Source organism: Malus sylvestris, chromosome 1, assembly GCF_916048215.2.
Source record: "Malus sylvestris chromosome 1, drMalSylv7.2, whole genome shotgun sequence".
In the NCBI taxonomy this organism is placed as follows: Eukaryota; Viridiplantae; Streptophyta; class Magnoliopsida; order Rosales; family Rosaceae; genus Malus; species Malus sylvestris.
In genome coordinates, this window is record NC_062260.1 from 27,950,532 (window position 1) to 27,971,493 (window position 20,962).

Sequence of the window (20,962 nt, forward strand, 5' to 3'; positions counted from 1 at the left end):
AATACAGGCAACAACCAAAATTAATTTCCAACTACCAGATTTTATGAGGAATTAAAAAACAAGCATCTGATTCCATCCTCTTTCAATTCTCCTGGAAAGTGAAATCCCCAAACAAAAGGAAAGGGATCTGATTCCTTCCCTCAAGATCCACAAATCCAGACCTTTAAAAAAATTTCTAACGTCTACAAACAAAAAAATCTCATTAAAAATTATATTAATTTTAACCGTTGAATTAAATTTCAAGATACAGGGCATGAGAATTAGGTAGAAAGTAAGAATTCCTTTCCCAAACAAAAAACCAAACCAAAAGATGCCAACTTGCCGAGTCAAATCAAAATCTCAGAGAACTCAGAAAATAATGTCACACATCCTTCTGATTGATTTAAACACATTTTCTTTCATCACACATTCATTTCAAACGCAACATGATGCTGCTTCAGAGCAGAAACCCTAAACCAAAAAAGATCCCCAAAATCTCAGATTTTTTTGTTTTGTTTTTCTTCAGTTTTTTCATCATGACACCACTTTACAGACTAGAACAGGCGAACCCCATATGCTGTGCTCACCCGTCATCATAGCTAAAAACCCTAGAAGCTAGAATACCAAAGACAACCCTAACCTAACCTTATATTTTCCTTTTCATTTCTTCCGTGGTTTTTACAGAAGCACAGAGAGAACAGAGTGCCATGGTTCCCCTGCTTTTCCCGCGTTTTATCTATTAAAATCCAACAAAGGTTCAGATTTCAGCACTGTACCCATCCTCGATCGAGTTTCTTGCTGATTTGTCCTGGGATTCACTTGCAAACCGCGACAACAGAGAACAATCTGCAAAATACGTTAAAATTTCTGTAAATTTTTAAAATTTGAAATTTCACTTGATTTGTTCGAAAAAAACAAAGTGATTTCCACCTGTAGAATATGATTTCGTAGAGGAGGAATCACTGGTTGATCGTGACAACGAAGACAAAGAATCTGAAACCAAATTAAACATTCGAAATTAATTAATAAACATCATTAATTTTAGTAAAATACGAATGAAAATTTGAAACCTTTAATTTTAAAACTCTCAGTACCTCTAGAGTTGAACGATCTCTTGCAATGCAGAATGGCGCTCTGAATCCCATCGTTGTGCAGCAGCAAGGAATCGTCCCTCCGTTGCACCGGCGGCGCCACCATCGCCGTGGCCGACTTGCTCTTCCCCAAGTTCTTAGAGACAACTCTAAATCCCGCCGGAAAGTTCCCCTGTTTGTCCTTTTTGGGCGAACACATAGAGAATATCGGCATCGCCGGCGACGCCGTCGGTGAGTCTACAGAAGGTTTCACCTTCTCGGTAGACCTCCTGGAAACCTTCGAGTACAGAGGTTTGATCAGATTAAGGTACTTCTGCAAAACATCCTTGGAAAATCTCTCTGTTTTCGGGTCTTCCAGCCTCGGATTCTGCAATCCGATTCCGCTTCTCATGGAGCTGTTTTCTCGGGTGAGCTTAGGTGGGTTTTGAGCCTCTTCTCCGGCGAGCTGTTTCGCAATTACTACTTTGGTTTTCTGCTTGTGGGACTCCATCGAAACCTCCGGCTCTGCTTTTTCCCCTGTTTTTTTCTCGGTTTTCTGTCTGGGTTTTTTGAGCATTAAAGCTCCGAACTTTGGGGCGGATTTAAGGAGAGCGATGGGGGACTGAGGAGGCTTGGAAACTGGCTCGATCGGGAGGATTTTTCTTTTGGAAATCGGATCGGAGGTGGACACAGAAAGGGTTGGTTTGCCGGCTGTTTTGTCCGAGGTGTTTGATTTTGGTTTGGATTCGAAGATGTTTTCTTGTGGGGTTTGGATGAGGTCGAAACTTAATTCCAAGTCGAAGAAAGAATCTTCTTCTTCTTCGACGTCGTTTTCTTTAGCTACGGAAGATTTTGGAGGTGTGGCGGTGGAGGCATTGGGTTTCCAGAACTTGAGGAAGTAGAGAGTTTCCATGGCTATGGAGGAGAGAGAGAGAGAGAGACGGATGGGGGTTTAAGAGACGGGTAGGGTTTCGATGGGTTTTATACGAGGAAGGAGTGAGTGACAGGGAGAGGAGGGTAACGTGAAGAAATTAGTGAAATAAAGAGGTGCTTTATTTAAAAATTTCACTTCGTTTTATGGCGTTGCGTTTGCAGCATCGAAAACAGAGGAGAGAGAGAGAGAGGGAGGACACAAGCTTTTCTTTTGCTTTTTAGAGAGAGAGAGATTGCTTTTTGTTTTCTTTTTGTATTTGGTAGGTTCTCTGTTTTTGTTTACATGGCTTGATTACGTGATTCTAAAAGTACACACCAACAGTCGATAGCACAGAATCGATAGGCTTGGCCTATGATTTGAGAAAAACTTGGATGGTCATATATACCGTGTTATGTTAATAAAATAAAAATATGTAAATTTTATTTATGAACCTTTTATTTATATTTTGTTTTATTGATAAGAGTAGTTGTACGCAGAGAGACGGATGCACATTAGAATCGAACTACTCATAGTTCATAAAATGTACATTAAAGGTCTACAGATGCTTCTCTGGATGTGTTTAATGTAACTTGGTAAACATATCTCAACAGGTTACATGGAAAATACTCAACAAATTCTCTTGATATAATTCGTCAATTGTTTAACAAAATGGCTCAATGAATAAACTGAAAAAAAATTTCGCTCTATTTTTATCTGAAAAACTTGAGCCTTTAATACTAAAATCACACAAGATTCGAATCCTAAACTAGCCACTTATGGCACCTAAGTTCACATGTTCTTGTTTTATTCAACAAGATCCTCTCCGAATCCTTTTGGTGATGATTATAGAGATCCGTAAATCATGTCCGTTCATCGTACATTGTACAATCAGTTTTTATCAGGTATTTTTTATATTTAATTTTAAATAAAAATATTTAAAATAATTTCCGACCGTACAAAAAACGATAAACGGATATAATTTACGAATTTCTGGAATCCTTACAAAAAAATCCGACGAATATCTGGATTCTTGTATTATGAAGGGATGCTCTGAGAAACGTTTCAGAATCGAGAGGTGTAGGTCATACGTGTATGTACAGATTCATACACTGTTTTATGAAAAAAAATGGAGGTTTGATTTTCAGAACTTTTGGTGAAGAGATGACGCAGAGGTTTTCTCTCATTCAATTGCTGGCCCCCACGCTCCGTCGCATGACTTTGAACTTTGAACTTTCATTTGCAGAAACTTTCGACCACAACGTGATGTTTTTGTTGTTTGCTGCACAAGTGGACCACGAGTCCCTCTATACTTTCCTCTATTATAAAAATTCAATTTTTTTCGACAGTCGAATAAAATAAGTTTATAAAAATTAAATTATAGAAATTTATAAAAAGTATATGAGAGATAAAAAAGAATGTGTGTCTAGCACTATTCTTCTCTATTCTTTTTAGTTGCGGTTTTTTTAAGATTAGTTGTGTTGTTTGGAAAAAAAAACTATAATTCGTCGTCTTAACGTTGACATGAGCATGGCCAACTGAGTTATAAGTCGTTCACAATGCAAATGAAGCCCTTGAATTTTGTTTTAAAGTTGATTTCATGAAGATAAAAATACCAAACAAAGAAGATAAACTAACACAAAGGTGTTGAAATTTATAAATATATTTGGTCAAATGATCTTTTTTCCCTTGTGGAAAAAAAAAAACAGAGTAAAGTTAAACGAGCTTGGTTAAATGATCTTTTTGGAACTTTATTGGAGAAGAGCTTGATGGTGAATTGAGTACAAGGTGTAGTTCCCAATCTAACAAGTCCTACTTCTGAAAATAAATTTCAGTGTGTCAGAAACACGATCTGATTCATAAAATGTCATAATATAAGTTGTTAAACACTTAAAAAAGAATTTCAACCATTTATATTATGACACATGTATATCCGTCCGTGTTTCCAACGTTGTAAAAAATTCTCCTACTTCTGCATTGGATGTTTGGCCATGGAGGATGGTGACGAGAAACTTCCAAAAAGAAAGACAGAAAAGAGAGAAAAGAGAAAGAAAAATGAAAGAGAAAAGGCCAAAAAGAAAGGACTCCAATGGCTTTAACTTTGCTTTTGCAGAGAGAGAGAGAGAGAGAGGTCAGAGAATTAGGGTTCTTTACAAGGCAAGGCATTGGTGTGCAGATGGGGCACGCTTCTCTTCTGCTTAAAGACTAAAGAGAGGGTCCAAAGTCTTTAATTTTTTATGGCCGGAAAGCAAATTTGGAGGGGGAGTGTTCAAGTTTTTGCAGTAAAAGGTTTGACTTGTAAAATTGGTTTTGTGTGGTGTTGGACTCTTGGCCAATCTGTTGGATCATTCAGGGCTGCATTCTGCAGAATACTACGGAGAAATGTCCTTCACTTATTTTCCTCTTTCATTAATTGTTGTACCAAAATCTTCAAATTGATATAAGATATCGACACAGAGACATTTTCGATTTGAGTTAAGTTTCTCTGTCATAGATAGTCGCTCAATAATATGCTTTCTTTGAATATGAATACTCATTAGGGTATGCAAGGTGATCCTTTAAATTCTTTTCAGCGAAAATGTTGGCTTAAAAAATCGACACGTTAACAACTTCAATCGCATACTAAGGTGCTCTCCGCCGGTTGTTGGAACGACGCAAGATGAAGGGTCCCAAAAAATACAATATAAATAGGTGTTTAAAATATTCTTCACCTCATTGGAGACGGAAAACCGGATAGACATCTCGATGTGATAGAGCATTTTCTAGTTTACTTGGTAAAGATCGATGAAGTCCATCCGAACCGTCCAATGAAGAATAAAGAGGAGGAAAAAAAGCGTTAAAAAATCGATACAATTACAACTCTAATTTATGAATAGATTAATTTACGTTTCTATCTATAGTATGTAAAAGTCATTAAAGTAGCGAGTGCATAACATAACATAGTTTTTTGAAATATAAAAAGTTGTATAGCATGAGCTGCAAAACATGACTTTGTTTTATATAATCTTTCCGACCATGTGAAGTAAAGAAATTCTAATTGGTTGGTTTAAGAGGAATGGGACATGTTGGATCGGATGCTCCAAGTGCCAAATTCTTTGTCATTGGCTTTAATTTATATGGTAATTAAGCATATTCTTGTCATGTTTGTAGTCCGAAGCTACACTAATTTCACTGCCCTTCAAATTCTAGCTTTAAGCTTTTCACAAAGATATGAACCAAACTTCTGCATCATGTGGTCCTAAAATTGCTTCCACCGAAACCAGTCTCCCTCTCAATTTTCAGCGCTTTTGACATACATTTTGACACACGTTTTAGTGTAACTCACTCTGTAATATATTTCAACTATTAAATAATATATCATCTCAAAGATCATATCTATGAAAAATCAACCAAATTTGAAACCATATGATTGTTAAATTAAATATAATGTTTTTTGTAGAATCGTATTCGTTTATTTTCTTCACTACAAACGAATGTCATAATGGTTTTGAATTTGTCTATTTTTTTTTTCAAGAATAATGATTTATGAAAGATAAACTAAAATGTAGACAGTTTAAATTGTTAAAATACACTATGAAGTGAACTCTAGAAATAAAATATAAAAAACGTATGTCAAAACGTGTGATTTGCAATGTTCACGACATAATAGAAAAGGCTATATTTTTACTAATCATGATTAAATCACAACATTTTTGTTATTAACATGACACATACTTATTAGAATAGGGAAGAATATATTAGTCCTATTTTTTAATTATGCTGTCCTAAACTTGTAAGATTCTGCACCCCAACCCACCAGAACAATTCCTATGCATGAGGTCGTGTATTGTCACACACTTTGTGAGGGGTAATTTTTTTGGTCAAATCACATTATTCTGCACTCCAAATCACAAGCGAAACTCCCATGTCATGATGTATTTTTCTTGAATACCATAAGGTCGTTAAGTACCATATCGCTTCACGTTTAACCGTTAAATAAAATCTAACGACATTAAAATGTTAATTGGTGACCATCGGATTTGATCCAATGACTTAAAAATGTCAACAGTTAATGTCTATAGGTACTATAAAGTTAAAAAAAAAAAGAGTATGCAATATTCTGGAGTGTGAGATACTTCTGATTTTTCAAGTATTAGATCTTTGTTCAAAAATACAAAAATCAAAATTCGATAACTAGAAAATTAGAATTATCTCATACTTAGATACAACATATAATTTTTATAGGACATAGATTCTCTTTGGATCTCACTGTCCGGAGCAAAAAAACCAAATAATTCGGACTACTCAAATTAAATCTGACGGTCCTTGTTAACTCATTTCGCTGTCACATCTCATACAAATTAAGAATTCTGATATCATTTTCACAAAAATCAAGAATTTTCTTATTCTTAAACTTCGAACAGTAAAGTTTGGAAGAGGATTCAAATCACCATGATTATACACATCTTTGTGTTGGGTTTTGCATTTTTGTTTAAAAGCAAAGAAGGTGAACCCCACCCATGATCAGATGTTCAATTTCTTTCTTGTTGTCATCTCAGGTGAATCAAACCAGTCCCCATCCAAACTCTCTTTTCCACTCACTTCTCAAGAGCTTAGCTTGACTTTTTAGGGTTTTTTCTGTACTCGTTTGGTTATTGTGCGTTTGGCTGTTGGGTTTCTGAGTCGGTGAAAGAAAGCTCATTGGTCTGCCTAAGAATTTCATATGCGGTTGGCTGGTCAAATTATGCCTCGAAGAAACTTAGTTGTTGGTGGGGTTTTCATGTTTAATTGGTGTTTTACCTAATGATGGTGATGTTCACTTGCAAAATCCATGTTTAATTTGTCATGTTAAGGCGCCTGAATTTGAACTTATGACTCGTTTGAAAGTGTTTTTAGAAAAGTTAAAAGCTCTTTTGGGAGCTTTTGGTGAAAATGTTAGTGGAACCAATCCTTGGTAAAAGTGAAAGTGAAAAAGCTTGAAGTGCTTACTACAAGAAACACCAGTATGTTATTAGGCCAAAAATATTTTATCTAAAATCACTTTCAGTCATTTTAAAAATACGTTCAAACAAGTCCTTAATCTACACACTTTACTTTTTTTGGTTATTATGGTAAGGGGTTCGAACTATGAACCTAACCTACTTTCATCCACCCTCGTGAGTCGTTACTACACTTAGCCAAGTCGATTTACTTAATAAACCAGTTGCGTGGAACCCAAAGATTGAAGAAATTAGTTTATCTAAAAAATGATTGAAGAAGTTAAGTTTAAAAAAAAAAAAAAAAAAAAGAAGAAGAAAGCTTTGGATCGGCCTAAACCAGGCAGCCAAGAGCTTCTATTGGCCTTTTGAATTTTGTTGAATGGGCTACAAAGGTTATCTGGCAAAATTTAAACTTTGGGTCGGCGACCCAGATAACTCTCCTCAATGCTATTGATCCCAACAGATTTCATGGGCTTGGGTCAATGAGACCTACTTTCATCATTTTCAATTTCTTTTCAATTTTGATCCAAATGAAACGAAATGTGTTAGCAAATGCGAAATATTTTTATTATCAACAATTGTCGTCTATTTACTTGAAGAAAAAAAAAATTTGTCGTCGTCTACTGGACGTAGCGAATTACTATGGTAGTTAGAGCTGTTCCGTCCTCAACACACTGCTTTCAGGTTCAAACCATCCAAATAAACAAAATGGATTATCTAGCTAGTTGTGTGGTTGGTTAAAACTTAAATCAAATGGGAGAAGAAAGAGATAAATCATATTCTTCTGTGAGGTTCCGTTATTCTATAACAACTATAGGCTTTAGGTAAATTCTCCTTTTCTCCCATATGACTGGGCCAGATTGGCAACTCTTCTTCCTAAACATTTCTCTTCCGGAAGCAACAAGCCTTTTGCAGGGCAATGGATTTTAATCTAGACCTAATCCGCCACCGCAATGTTGAGGCATGTCTCACGTCGAAAACCTCGCAAAAACATCTACGACAGCTTGATCATTGTTTCATCAATTCAAAATCGGTGAGTACCTCTTAACTTTGAACGGTAGCATCTATTTTACGTATTTTCTAAACTTGTACATAATTTATTTCTTGCTGCACTTGCATGCCAATTCTTATCACGACGTTTTAGATTACTCTAATTATGAAGAAAACTATCAAACTTGCATTTAAATGGAACTTGACGATCACACAGCCGTTCTAAACTAGTCTATGCTTCTTAGTTTTTTGATACCGTTATGCCAATAAACATCAAATGACGTCCCCGTTGGCCTCCTCGAGGCCCTCCACCTGGACCAGACCAACATGATTTTGGAGCCTTTTATTTTTTCGGTTCGACCTCAACTTGTTTATTGTCACAGGCTCACAGCCAGGTGCTCACATGTTTTAAATTGAGTTTTTTTTTTCACCAAATTTATACCTGCACGGATTTCGCATTTAGTAATTTTTGTTCTGGCATTTCAATACTTAAATTTTTTTTCTTTAAAAAATAATTTATCTGGTGAGTCACATTCAGTCTTCTGAAAGTTAAAAAGACTTAGAGATGAGTATCCGTTAAAGACTTGTTTAATTTGATATCACCATAATATAGATGTGAGAGTGATAGAGATAATGATGATATAAGGTGAAATCAAACTAAATGGGTCTTAATGGGTATCCATTAACAACCCAATAGGTTGATTTGTCACCTCTAAGACTTAGAGACATTTCAGCCTACTCAAGACCAACATTGTGTGATTCACCAGCAGTATGAACGAACAGAACCCAGGAAGTACCATGTAGAATACGAACTTGAAATTTATCTCCAGTCACTAAACCGCCACGTGGGAAAAACTAAACTGCAACTAATAATCATATTGCATGTTCTAGTGAATAAGGTCTTTCTCTTCAAACCAGTGCATTTTGGGCTCAAACCTTTGCTCATCCTCATTGTTTCTTATTCATTACATAATGTGTATTTGGACATCTTTCCAGTATTTAATATTCTTTTATTGGTAGATTTTTCTTTCTAATTGTCCATTTCTTTATGGTTCGCTAAAATTAAAGTTCAGATGAAAAATTAACATCTCTTTGCGAGTTCAAAGAAAAACCGACAAATAGCTCTATATAAAAATATTTTGAAAAATTAGAATTTGATTGCAATTTGTATATGTAAAAATTAGAGAGATAACATTTTTAGTGAATGCAGCGAAGCAGGTGTAAAATGTCACACTGAAACTATAGCACAAGCGGATAACAAATAAAAGACGGAGGAATACATGATGTTATTGATCTTTCTTTCTTTCTGTCTGTGTTTTGAAAGCATACGGAGTGCTCTATTTATAGAGCAACTCCAATACTGATGCATTAATTATACATTGAAAATTTACAACACCCTTTTAGAAAATATAATCTCCTGCATCATCAAAGTCAATTTCAATCTGTATGAGCATTGAAAATGTGTGTGTGTGTGTGGGCATTCATAACAATGCCAACGGTTTCAACACAATTTAAATTGCTAAAAACATGAAACATAATTAGAAAAACAATAAAAAGTAATTAAAAATGTCGAGTAATTAATTAAGGGGATAGGTCACGCTCACGCTGTGATCACAGAAGCTCCGTAACGTGAGAATTTCCGCCCCGTAGTCCCTTCCTTGGTTTCTGTTATTTCCCAAACCAGTCGGTTCGGAGCACCCGCACCTGAGCCTCGGTTTCTTAACCATCTTCAACGGCCCAGATTTCATCTCCCTAACTTCTCGCTCTGAAAAACTTAAAATTACAAAACAACCCTTCCACACACACATTCATGGCACTCTGATATCAACGCTCTGGAAAATTAACACTTCCATTTCTCTCCGTCTCTCATCGATCAAAGGATCCACGGCGGAGCCAAAACCAACGCCCACGGCTGAATCGCTGATGGACAAGATCTACAACCACCACTCTTCGTCGTCGTCGGACTCCGACGACGACAAGAAGTCCAAGCACGCTGCTTCCGTCAAAGCCAAGGTTGAAGACGAGAAGCCGTCGGCGCGCGATGCCGTCAAATCCAAGATTTTCAGGCTCTTCGGCAGGGAAAAGCCCGTTCACAAGGTCTTGGGCGGCGGCAAACGTACCATATTCTTTCCCTCTCTTAATCCGTTTATACATTGTTAATATAATTTTTTTTGCATGGATTTGATGGGCTGATCGGAAAATGTGGGAAATTATGAAGAAAATGAAATTCTGAAAGTTGATTTCTTGATCATTTTGTTCGCCTGAATTGCATAGAAAGTGAAAATTTTCTTGAAATTATTGACCTGAAAGTTTGAGAAATGTACATGAATCTTCGTCTGAGCGAGCTGATCTCAGTTTATTCATTCGATTTTTTTCTTCTTATTTGTATTGTTGTATGGCGCAACAGAAATGTTGCTTCTTTGTGGCTAAAAGGTTAGGGTTCTGAAAATGGTGTCTTTGCAAACTAAGGGTAAGGGTGTGTACGATATACGTTCCTGAAGTATCGTTTGGTATGCAGTCGGAATAGAACGGGATGGGACGGGACAGGACAGAGCGGAGGGGGAGCAAAGATGCTCTCAGATGAAAACAAGGAGGAAGAAGAAGAAGACGGAGATGTTATAATTTTATGTTGGAACCAGTCGTTCCAGACGGAACGAAAATTCATTCAAAATTCGTCTCGTGGAAAAGCGCGTTCCATTCGTTTTAGGCGTGCCAAATAAACGTGGAACGGAACGTCTCGTCTCATTTTGTTTTGTCCCGTCTCATGTACCAAACGGTACCTGAGGGAACGTCGCTGATCCTTGCAAAGCAGGAGTCTTGTTGGTTGGGTTGTGGTTTGGTGAAGAATGGTTGGCATTTTTTATATGTTGATTTAAATAATAATAACTATTTATTGTTTATGTGCTTTCTGATTTGTGTATACTGTAGAGATTGCCAATTGATGCAATAAACTTATATTGATCGTGTTTCCTTATTTTGTTCGGGTTTCCGATACGGCAATATGGACATCTTCAGTTTGAAGTTGGAAAATGGCGATTCGTTTTTAATAATGTGCCTTAGAAAAGAGATTTTCCGGCACCGTTTTCCATTTGTGCGTTTATGAACAACGCCCGAGAGAAGAAAATTGGAAAGAAAATGCTGTCAATTGCGATCTAATGTTGGTCTTTCATTGCAGCTGCTGATGTTCTCCTATGGAGGAACAAGAAAATATCTGCAAGTGTGCTTGCCGGTGCCACTGTTTTATGGGTTTTCTTTGAGTTGGCAATAAGGCCGGCGATGCTGTATGGCACAGAATGTTGGGCGGTGAAACATCAACACGTACACAAAATGGGTGTAGCGGAGATGAGGATGCTTCGTTGGATGTGTGGGCACACGAGAAAGGATAAGATTAGGAATGAGGATATCCGGGGTAAAGTAGGAGTAGCCGAAATTGAAGGAAAGATGAGAGAAAATCGGTTACGGTGGTTTGGACATGTGCAAAGAAGGCCTACTGACGCTCCGATTAGAAGATGCGACTATGGGACAAAGGTTCAGGGCCGAAGGGGTAGAGGAAGACCTAGGAAAACTTTGGAAGAGACTCTAAGAAAAGACTTAGAGTACTTGGATCTAACGAAGGACATGACACAGGATCGAGCACAATGGCGTTCTAAGATTCATATAGCCGATCCCACCCAGTGACTTGGATTTTCTAAGTCTCCAACCGAGAAGTTTTCCTCACTCGGGAAATTAAGGGAACACTACCCCAACCTACATGCTCCACTCAGAAAGCTTCAACATACAAGCTTCAACAAAAGAAAATTCAAAGAACTTAGCGAAGAAGGCTTTGGTGTATTTAACACAATACGTTGAAATGAAGGAAAGCTTATTTATTGATATCCCCGATAAGCTACAAATATGTACATATACATGAGTCAAAATAAACACACAAGAGGGAGCCTTCACAAAGGTTGCTTAGGAGAAGTCTCAGCAGTCGGTAGAGCCCCAGAAAGAGAAGGCACCGGAGGGGGATCATTTGGAGCCTCAGTACTGGACAGAACCCTAGAAGGAGGAGGCATCAGAGGTTGATCATTCGGAGCTTCATTACGCGGTACAGCCCCAGAAGACGAAGGCAATAAATGTCTTTGGAACAAACCCACAAATCTCTGATGATCAAGTAAAACCTGACCATCAGTTTCCTTCATCTGGTCAAGCTTCCTCTTCATGTTTGTAGCATAGTCATGTGCGAGCCGGTGCAACTGTTTATTCTCATGCTTGAGCCCTCTAATCTCCTGTTTGAGACTCATCACTTCAGCCGCCAATGATTCAACTTGGCGGGTTCGAGCAAATAGGCGTTGGGCCATATTAGACACAGAACCTGCACACTGAACACTGAGAGCCAGCGAATCCTTAACAGCTAACTCATCAGACCGTTTGGAAAGTAGTCTGTTATCTTTAGGAGTGAGAAGGTTCCTGGCCACCACCGCAGCGGTCATATCATTCTTCATCACGGAATCCCCAACGGTAAGAGGACCAGTAGGGGAGACGAAGGATGGGCGCCATATGTTGTCTGGAGAAGGCGGGGCTGCCTCTTCAACAAGGTTCAAGTCAAAACGACGGTCGGAGGGGCCAGACATTTTCAAAGGTGTTGAAGAGAGAAGAGGTCGGACAAATCAAGATCTTAGAAGTGCAAGAATGAAGCTTCTACTGGTGGAGATTCAAGTGTGCTTTGGAACTTAATGCCAGCCCCTATAAAAATCTGCACTCGACGGAGCTTCAGAAATCGAAGAGGCGCCTGCTCAGAAATCGAAGAGGCGTTTGCTTTCTCAAAAGCTGGGCTGCTTAGAGATCACGAGGGTTGATCTCAGAAATCGAAGAGGCGTTTGCTTTCTCAAAAGTTGGGCTGCTCAAAGACCACGAAGGCCGACCTCAGAAATCGAAGAAGCGCTCGCTTTCTCAAAAGCTGGGCTCCCCAGAGACCACGAGGGCTGATCTCAGAAATCGAAGAAGCACCTACTTTTCCAGCCTTGTCAGCACCTGTCACATGCACACTCAGCTTTGCGGAAATTATGGGCATTCTGTCGAAGACTTCTGGGGAAGTAGAAAACACATGAATCTAACTGTTCAATCACCCACTTCCCACACGCAACAATAGCTCATGGGTACCACAGATAACTTTGCCAAAGTTCTCTGCCAAAGTTGAGCACGTGAAGCTTGCAGCTCCCACTACATCGTTCTGACCAAGAAGGGTAAAAGAATAGCAAAGAAACAGCACTAACAAAGTTTAGACCCATAAATTTTGAAGGTCTAGCTACCATATTATTACCCACAAGGGTAAAGGAACAGTACCACTGCTGGATAATTGGAAAGTCCCTGTGTGTCAACCTCTGTGCTTCGTGGCAAGGTAGACTAGCAAACATGCCCAACTTTTACTCACATTCGAGAAAACACTCCCAACAAGATTGCTTGCTCCAAAATTGAAGAGGCACCGCCCTCCGAATCTCGAGAGCCAGACTCCCAACATGATTACTTTCTCAAAAATCGAAGAGACACTGCTCCCAGAATCTTCGAGAGCCAGACCCCCAGCATGATTGCTTTCTCAAAAATCGATGAGGCATCGTTCTCCGAATCAATCGAAGAGGCGCTTGCTTTCTCCAAAGCTGGGCTGCTCAGAGACCACGAGGGCCGATCTCAGAAATCGAAGAGGCACCTACTTTTCTAGCCTTGTCAGCACCTGTCACACGCACACTCAGCTTTGCAGAAATTATGGGCATTCTGTCGAAGACTTCTGGTGAAGTAGAAAGCACATGAATCTTACTGTTCAATCACCCACTTCCCACACGCAACAATAGCTCATGGGTACCACAGATAACTTTGCCAAAGTTCTCTGCCAAAGTTGAGCACGTGAAGCTTGCAGCTCCCACTACATCGCTCTGACCAAGAAAGGTAAAAGAATAGCAAAGAAACAGCACTAACAAAGTTTAGACACATAAATTTTGAAGGTCTAGCTACCATATTATTACCCACAAGGGTAAAGGAACAGTACCACTGCTGGATAATTGGAAAGTCCCTGTGTGTCAACCTCTGTGCTTCGTGGCAAGGTAGACTAGCAAACATGCCCAACCTTTACTCACATTCGAGAAAACACTCCCAACAAGATTGCTTGCTCCAAAATCGAAGAGGCACCGTCCTCCGAATCTCGAGAGCCAGACTCCCAACATGACTACTTTCTCAAAAGCGAAGAGATGGTAAAGGAACAGTATCATTGCTGGATAATTGGAAAGTCCCTGTGTGTCAACCTTTGTGCTTCGTGGCAAGGTAGACTAGCAAACATGCCCAACCTTTACTCACATTCGAGACAACACTCCCAACAGGATTGCTTGCTCCAAAATCGAAGAGGCACCGCCCCCCGAATCTCGAGAGCCAGACTTCCAACATGATTACTTCCTCAAAAATCGAAGAGACACTGCTCTCCGAATCTCGAGAGCCAGACCCCCAGCATGATTGCTTTCTCAAAAATCGAAGAGGCATCGTTCTCCGAATCTCGAGAGCCAGATACCACATACCACTTTTTCAAAGTGCTCTGACAGAGTTAAAACATGTGAAATTGGCAGCTCCCACTACCGTGCTATGACCAAGCAGGGTAAAGGAATAGCATTACTACTTGTTGTTAGGGAGACTCCTATATATTTCGACCTCCATCCCCAACGGACAGGCAGACCTGCAAAAATGCTCAACCCTTCATCATATCTGAGAGGGCACTCCCAACGAAGCCTTTCGAAATATTCAGCTTTCTTTCCCCCCGATAATACCTCTGCAAACAAGCTATACTAGAGCAAGAATATCTCATATCATCAGGGTTAAAAGCAAGAGTATCCCATATCATGCTTTTTCCCTGTCTTTTCCTTTGGCCTTGTTTTTACCTGCAAGACAAGGAGAAAGAGAGCAATCAGTCATCACTTGGAATCAAGCTTCCAGCCAGGAACTGACTGCCTGGAACCCCTTACCTGATTACTTACCTGGCATTGCTCTCGAGTACTCATCTTCAACATCTTATGTTTCCAGGGAAGATTCCGCATCTGCTTGAGGAACAGATAGGGCAAGTGTGAAGGATACAAGGAAGCATGTGGAGACAAGCGTATCAGCACACGTGCCGATACATCCATTACTCTGTCAAAAGCAAAAGTATCCCATATCAGCAGGGTGGAACGTACTCTAGATTTGATGGACTTGTTTTGACCCTCAAATTCTTCAGTCGGCCTTATACTCTGGAGGAAACCAGAAAACCCTCCAGCTCAGTTCAAGAATAAGCCTGTGGAAAGTTACTTCTTCAAAAGCAAAAGTATCCCATATCATCTCTTCTCATTTTTCTTCTCTTTATCCTTCATGCTGCTGCAAGATGGGGAGAAGGTGAACAATCAGTCGGAGCTTTGATTGCTTACCTTGTCTGTCACCTCTTTCAGCAGACCCCCTAGCTCGGCGACTTGGGGGACTCCTACTACATGGTTTGTATCGCGCTTGACCAAGCCTGAAACTACAAGTAAGCTTCAAGTGAAATTGATACATTACCTTGTGCATCTCCACCAGTTAAAGATACCACCCTGGATGGAGGAAGAGTACTTCCAGAGAAGATGCCACATCTACCTATGAGACAGAAAAGGCAAGTCAAGACGACACCACACTCCGATACTTAGAAGTTTCGTGATTACGAGATCATTCTCCCACAATATTTCCTAATGTCATTTGTACTAAATCATTCACTTGTACTCACTAAAGGAGAGCTTGAACCTATGTACTTGTGTAAACCCTTCACAATTAATTAATGAAAACTCTTCTATTCCGTGGACGTAGCCAATCTGGGTGAACCACGTACATCTTGTGTTTGCTTTCCTATCTCTATCCATTTATATACTTATCCACACTAATGACCGGAGCAATCTAGCGAAGATCACAAAAAGCGACCGTTTTCGCTACCTAGGATCTATCTTGCAAGAGAACGGAGAATTAGATGGAGATCTCAACCATAGAATACAAGCTGGATGGATGAAGTGTAAGAGTGCATCCGGCGTGTTGTGTGACCGTCGTAGGCCACTGAAGCTCAAGGGAAAATTTTATAGGACGGCAATAAGGCCAGCGATGTTGTATGACACAGAATGTTGGGCGGTGAAGCATCAACACGTACACAAAATGGGTGTAGCGGAGATGAGGATGCTTCGTGGGATGTGTGGGCACACGAGAAAGGATAAGATTGGGAATGAGGATATCCGAGGTAAAGTAGGAGTAGCCGAAATTGTAGGAAAGATGAGAGAAAATCGGCTCCGGTGATTTGGACATGTGCAAAGAAGGCCGACTGACGCTCCGGTTCGAAGATGTGACTACGGGACAGAGGTTCAGGGCCGAAGGGGTAGAGGAAGACCTAGGAAAACTTTGGAAGAGACTCTAAGAAAAGACTTAGAGTACTTGGATCTAACGGAGGACATGACACAAAACCGAGCGCAATGGCGTTCTAGGATTCATATAGCCGACCCCACTTAGTGGGAAAAGGCTTTGTTGTTGTTGTTGTTGTTGCTCGAATACCATCTAATCACGCTGGTGTGCCATTTGTTGATACTTTCTCTGGCTGTCTTTTACCTGTGGTCCAATGCATCCAACTTTATCAACAAGTAAGGCATTGGGGTGTTCTAGCTTTTTGTTTTTTCGCGTATTTGATCCTTGATGCAATGCCGTATGGTCTTGACTTGACTTCGTTACTAACTCAGGTCGCAACCACAAATCCCAAGAGTTCAAATTCCCGAGAAGACTGTCCTTGAGCTTGCCTCTGCTCTGAGAATTGAACTCAACAAAGGATTTTATGTTTTGCGGGATATTGCATCCGGGAGAGATTTGAAGGCATTCCTTGGTGTAAGTTGATCTTTTCTTTATGGTTATGCTGTACCCTGTATGTGTAGGCTATTACTGGATTACTGCACGCTCGTCTTATGTCAGGTTATAGCCGTCTTGTGGATTCTGTCGGTGGTTGGGAAATGGTTCAGCTTTCTGACCTTGTTCTACATAAGTAAGGACAGTTTCTTTTCAGTTTCAATTTTGTTCGTGCCTTTCTGAATTCAGACTCGGGAAACTTTCATTTCTGTCATTGACATCATCCCGAATTTTGAATTGCAGTTTTTGTGTTGCTGCACACGCTGCCCGTGATTTATGAGAAATACGATGACCAGATTGATGCCTTTGGCGAGAAGGCGTGGATCGAAATTAAGAAGCAATACGCAGTGTTTGATGCCAAGGTTTTGAGTAAAATCCCCAAGGGTCCAGTGAAGGAGAAGAAGAAGGATTAGACACATCATTCCGACGTTAAGCGTTTACTAGACTTACTGCGTTATGTTTTAATGCAGTCTGGTTGCACACAGATTAATGAATATATGCGTTTTAGATGGATGCCTGGAATTTTCGCTGTTAGTAGTATCTGAAAGTTATTAGAGAGTTTTAACAAAATATTATGGGTACTGTTCACTTTTAACGAAAAATTATATTTTTACCTTTAATTGTCACTATTTACTATACCTTTAAAAATAGCTTTTCATTAAAAGGGAAGTGTTTTTGGACTTTTCGTTAATTTTCTACGTTACATTCTAAGTCTACTATTAGCACCTAGGCAATATTACGTCTATGTTCGAATTGATTCTTGTGGATGAAGTAATCGACCAAACTAATGAATATAATTTTATGTTTGGCTTATTTTTAGTTACGTCGTTCTCTAGGACTCAACTTTAATTTCATTTTGCCCCATCAAACTCGATTCTAATTTTATCTTGTTTTTATTACTAAAAAATCATCATTTTACTTCGTAAAACATAAAATTCGCTTCGCATTGTCATAATTCTGTTAATTCCGTTATGTGGGTTTGATTTGGGTGCACCGGACTAATTCTTAATTTCTTTTTTTAAACTTAATATTTTCTTATTGTTGAATGTTAATGCATAGTTGAGATTTATAAAATTCATTGACACATGTGAGTTGCACATATGTTCCAGGGACAATTTTTGAGTTTCAGGGAGAAAAGAGCCCACAAGTAAAAAATGGACAAATTTTAAAGAGTAAAATGGTGACTTTTGAGTTACAGGGCAGAGTGAAATCCAAATCGAGTTCCATAGAGTGTTTCTAAAAATAAAAATGATACTGATTCGTATAAACTATCTAAACTCGAAATAAAGATACTAAGTCGTATAAGTTGTTTACTAAACACATACCTAATTTTGTTTGACAAAAGAAGTTCAGTTAACGTATAAGTTGTTTACTAAACACATACGATAGGTAAGTTTTTATCGTATCCACATCCCCCCTAATCAAGCATCTCTACACACTGGTATTCAGGTTTAAATGAAAGGTTTCACTGACTCTTGCTAAGGGGTCTTCTGTAGGCCCATAACCTGGAAAATGGCCCTTCATCTGAATCGCTATCACTGTCTGAAGAAGATAACATTGATATAGAATCATCCAACAGATATTCAACCACCTGAAAAAGATGGAGATACGGGATCGATGTAAGCTCACCGGAAATGGAATGATGGCGTTCTCGTTGCTAGGTAACTAGCATTGACTACCATTACCGCCAGTATTCATTGAATCCCTACTCAAGCTAAAACCGAAAAGCTAGAGCAACGAGCACGAGAATACCTGATTAGGTAACACGGGCTTAATTTGATGGTTTTCCGAATTTTGTCCCCTATGTTCATTTGAACATTTCATGTTGTCAAGCCAAACAATCGTGTTGCAGTCTCTACAGTATCCCCTACCGGATTTCAATTTCTTCGACGAGCTGCCTGAAATCCAAGCAGATTAGGCAATGGTAAGAATTCATAACTTCACACCTGCAATCCAACAGGAAGCAGAACAAATACACACACACACACACACGCATGTGTGAGCGCAATTGAAACTCTAGGGAAGCATGAAAATACCTAAATATGCCCTTTTGAAGGCTTCTTTCCAAAATAGTGTGTACCCTTCTTCATCTTCAACCCGTCGACCACTAATTTTCCGAGCCTTAATCAGCTTATCATCCTCAGAATTCCCGAAGAAAGTAGTGTATTGTGTCTCCCATAGATGGTTATCACTTGCCGCTATGTTCCATGACCTTCATCAAAACAATCAAGAAGCATTAGACCCAATTGGTGATTAAAAATGCAGTTTAAGTGAAGGAAATTGGGATTACCAGCAGACTTGTCCAACAGAGGCCAAGGATTGCATATCGAGGAACCCAAATATGTGAACAAGAACATCTTGTGGCAGCTGGGTCGAACCCGAAACTACAGGGAGAGGAGGCGAAACACTTAACAAGGACTACATTCTTCGATTTACACATCAAAGCAAGCAATTTCATGATCTCCAACCGACAAACTTCGATAAACATCGAAAAATATTAAGATATGAGCTAACACAAAGTAAAATATCGATACCCTTTTCTTCTTGCCGTGCTTTAGTGCGCCTCTTATGAGCAACCATTGCGTTCTTGTATTCTGCGACAGCCAGATTCTTCTTTTGCTTCGGCAACGCGGCCTCCGCACTCTGGAGGAGGAGATGGGCTGCCAAAACAGCATTGCGCGTCTGCATTCTAGCTTCCCAGAAAAGCAAACAACTTAACACAATGCAACCAGAAAGCGAAAACACGAAATAAATTCTAAAATTAACAAAATTTCAGCTCAATCCAAATTACCCTCATCAACAATTTGCATTAGAACAGAAGAACAACAAACAAAATCTCAAACTTTCAGCCCAAATTGTTATGAAGTTTCAATTTTGAATACACTTATCTCAGAATTCGAAAAACAGAGACAACCCAGATGCCAAAATCCTCTATCTTTCACAAATATCACAAGAAGAACAAACAGAAGTTACGAATTTTGAGAAATGATAAGGAGAATAGCTTACTCGGGAAGGAGACGAAAGGCCGTGAGAGTGTCTTGGAGGATGAGGGATTGGAGATTCTTGGGGAATTTCTTGTAAGCGCCTCTGAGGATTAAGCTGAGCTCTCTGCAGGCAAAAGGGTACCTGTGGATTTTGGGCAATGATTCTTTGAGGACAAGTTTTTGGTATCTCTCCAGTGGCTTTGACATGCTTCTCCCCCTGAAATTCAATGGAGAATAAAGGAGGAAGGAATAGAGAAGAGGGGAAAGAGTTCCCTTCAGATATTAGTATATTACAATAACTCTGATGGGGTAGTTTTGTCAACCAATAATATGATGGGCTCTACTTATTTGATTGGGCTACCTAAGAAGGACCAACAAGTTTCCATACAACTTTCATTTAAATTTCTTGTGATTGTTGGGAGAGCAACTTGTATGGCGCACGTCATTATAGTAGCGTTATATAGCAATGATACAATAAACACGTAGAGAGTTAATTTGTCGTTGTATTGACAAAAAAAAAATATGTCTTTGTATTATTAGCACGAAACGCTACTGTAGCAGTATTCTTGTGTTATACAAGTAATTCTCGACAAAGAAGGGGACTTTCCAAAACACTACAAACTCATAAGACTCGGAAAACCTGCATTCTCATCACTCTTGTTAAGAAATATCAAGCACCAAACGCACGTGCTGATTCATTCACTACCAAAGATGAAGACGACCCACCACGTGAAACTCCTTGTGGTCCCGTTTCATTCAAGATCAAGTATCGACGGCCCTTGAAGAAACTTCAAGCCCGATTCAAGATCAAGTGTTCATCGCCTTTGAATTGAATTCTACTTTGGGGATCGAATTAGAGGAATATTCTTCTAAAAGGATAAACCACATAGATTGTAACCCTAAACATTCATCTAATACAAATATTATTTGCACATGTGTGTTTCTGTTATTCATTGCAGAAAATTTCATGTTTACACTTACATAGATGAAGATAATGTAACTTGGATACTAAAGTAATGATGTCCTAAACTAATCACACAATGCGAAGTAAGAAAGTTAAAAACATGAAGAGGCTCTCACCTTGGCATTCATGTTTTTGTTCTTAATTTTTATATTTAAATTATGGATGGAACTGTCAGACGCTGATGCTACTTTCGTTTTTAATAAAACATCCAA

The 20,962-nt window shown here is 39.2% G+C and overlaps 3 protein-coding genes across 3 annotated transcripts; 1 reads left to right on the forward strand and 2 right to left on the reverse strand.

Moving 5' to 3' along the window:
* Nucleotides 1-348: 348 nt before the first annotated feature.
* Nucleotides 349-2,236, reverse strand: LOC126616982 (membrane-associated kinase regulator 5). Its single transcript, XM_050285081.1, has 3 exons — nucleotides 1,074-2,236; nucleotides 910-972; nucleotides 349-825 (listed from the first exon to the last, which is right to left on the reverse strand). The coding sequence occupies exons 1-3, from the start codon at nucleotides 1,960-1,962 to the stop codon at nucleotides 737-739; spliced, it is 1,041 nt and encodes a 346-aa protein (XP_050141038.1). The 5' UTR covers nucleotides 1,963-2,236; the 3' UTR covers nucleotides 349-736.
* A 7,473-nt stretch (nucleotides 2,237-9,709) lies between these two features.
* On the forward strand, nucleotides 9,710-17,422 carry LOC126617005 (reticulon-like protein B1). The gene is made up of 6 exons (XM_050285096.1): nucleotides 9,710-10,023; nucleotides 11,083-11,164; nucleotides 16,448-16,546; nucleotides 16,643-16,784; nucleotides 16,869-16,938; nucleotides 17,046-17,422. Exons 1-6 carry the CDS (start codon nucleotides 9,831-9,833, stop codon nucleotides 17,213-17,215), a joined length of 756 nt encoding a protein of 251 aa, XP_050141053.1. The 5' UTR covers nucleotides 9,710-9,830; the 3' UTR covers nucleotides 17,216-17,422.
* Nucleotides 17,423-18,007: 585 nt separating this feature from the next.
* LOC126616989 (F-box protein At5g52880) lies at nucleotides 18,008-20,049 on the reverse strand. Its single transcript, XM_050285087.1, has 6 exons — nucleotides 19,809-20,049; nucleotides 19,337-19,491; nucleotides 19,093-19,186; nucleotides 18,839-19,014; nucleotides 18,555-18,700; nucleotides 18,008-18,393 (listed from the first exon to the last, which is right to left on the reverse strand). The coding sequence occupies exons 1-6, from the start codon at nucleotides 19,991-19,993 to the stop codon at nucleotides 18,268-18,270; spliced, it is 882 nt and encodes a 293-aa protein (XP_050141044.1). The 5' UTR covers nucleotides 19,994-20,049; the 3' UTR covers nucleotides 18,008-18,267.
* Between the last annotated feature and the right edge of the window lie 913 nt (nucleotides 20,050-20,962).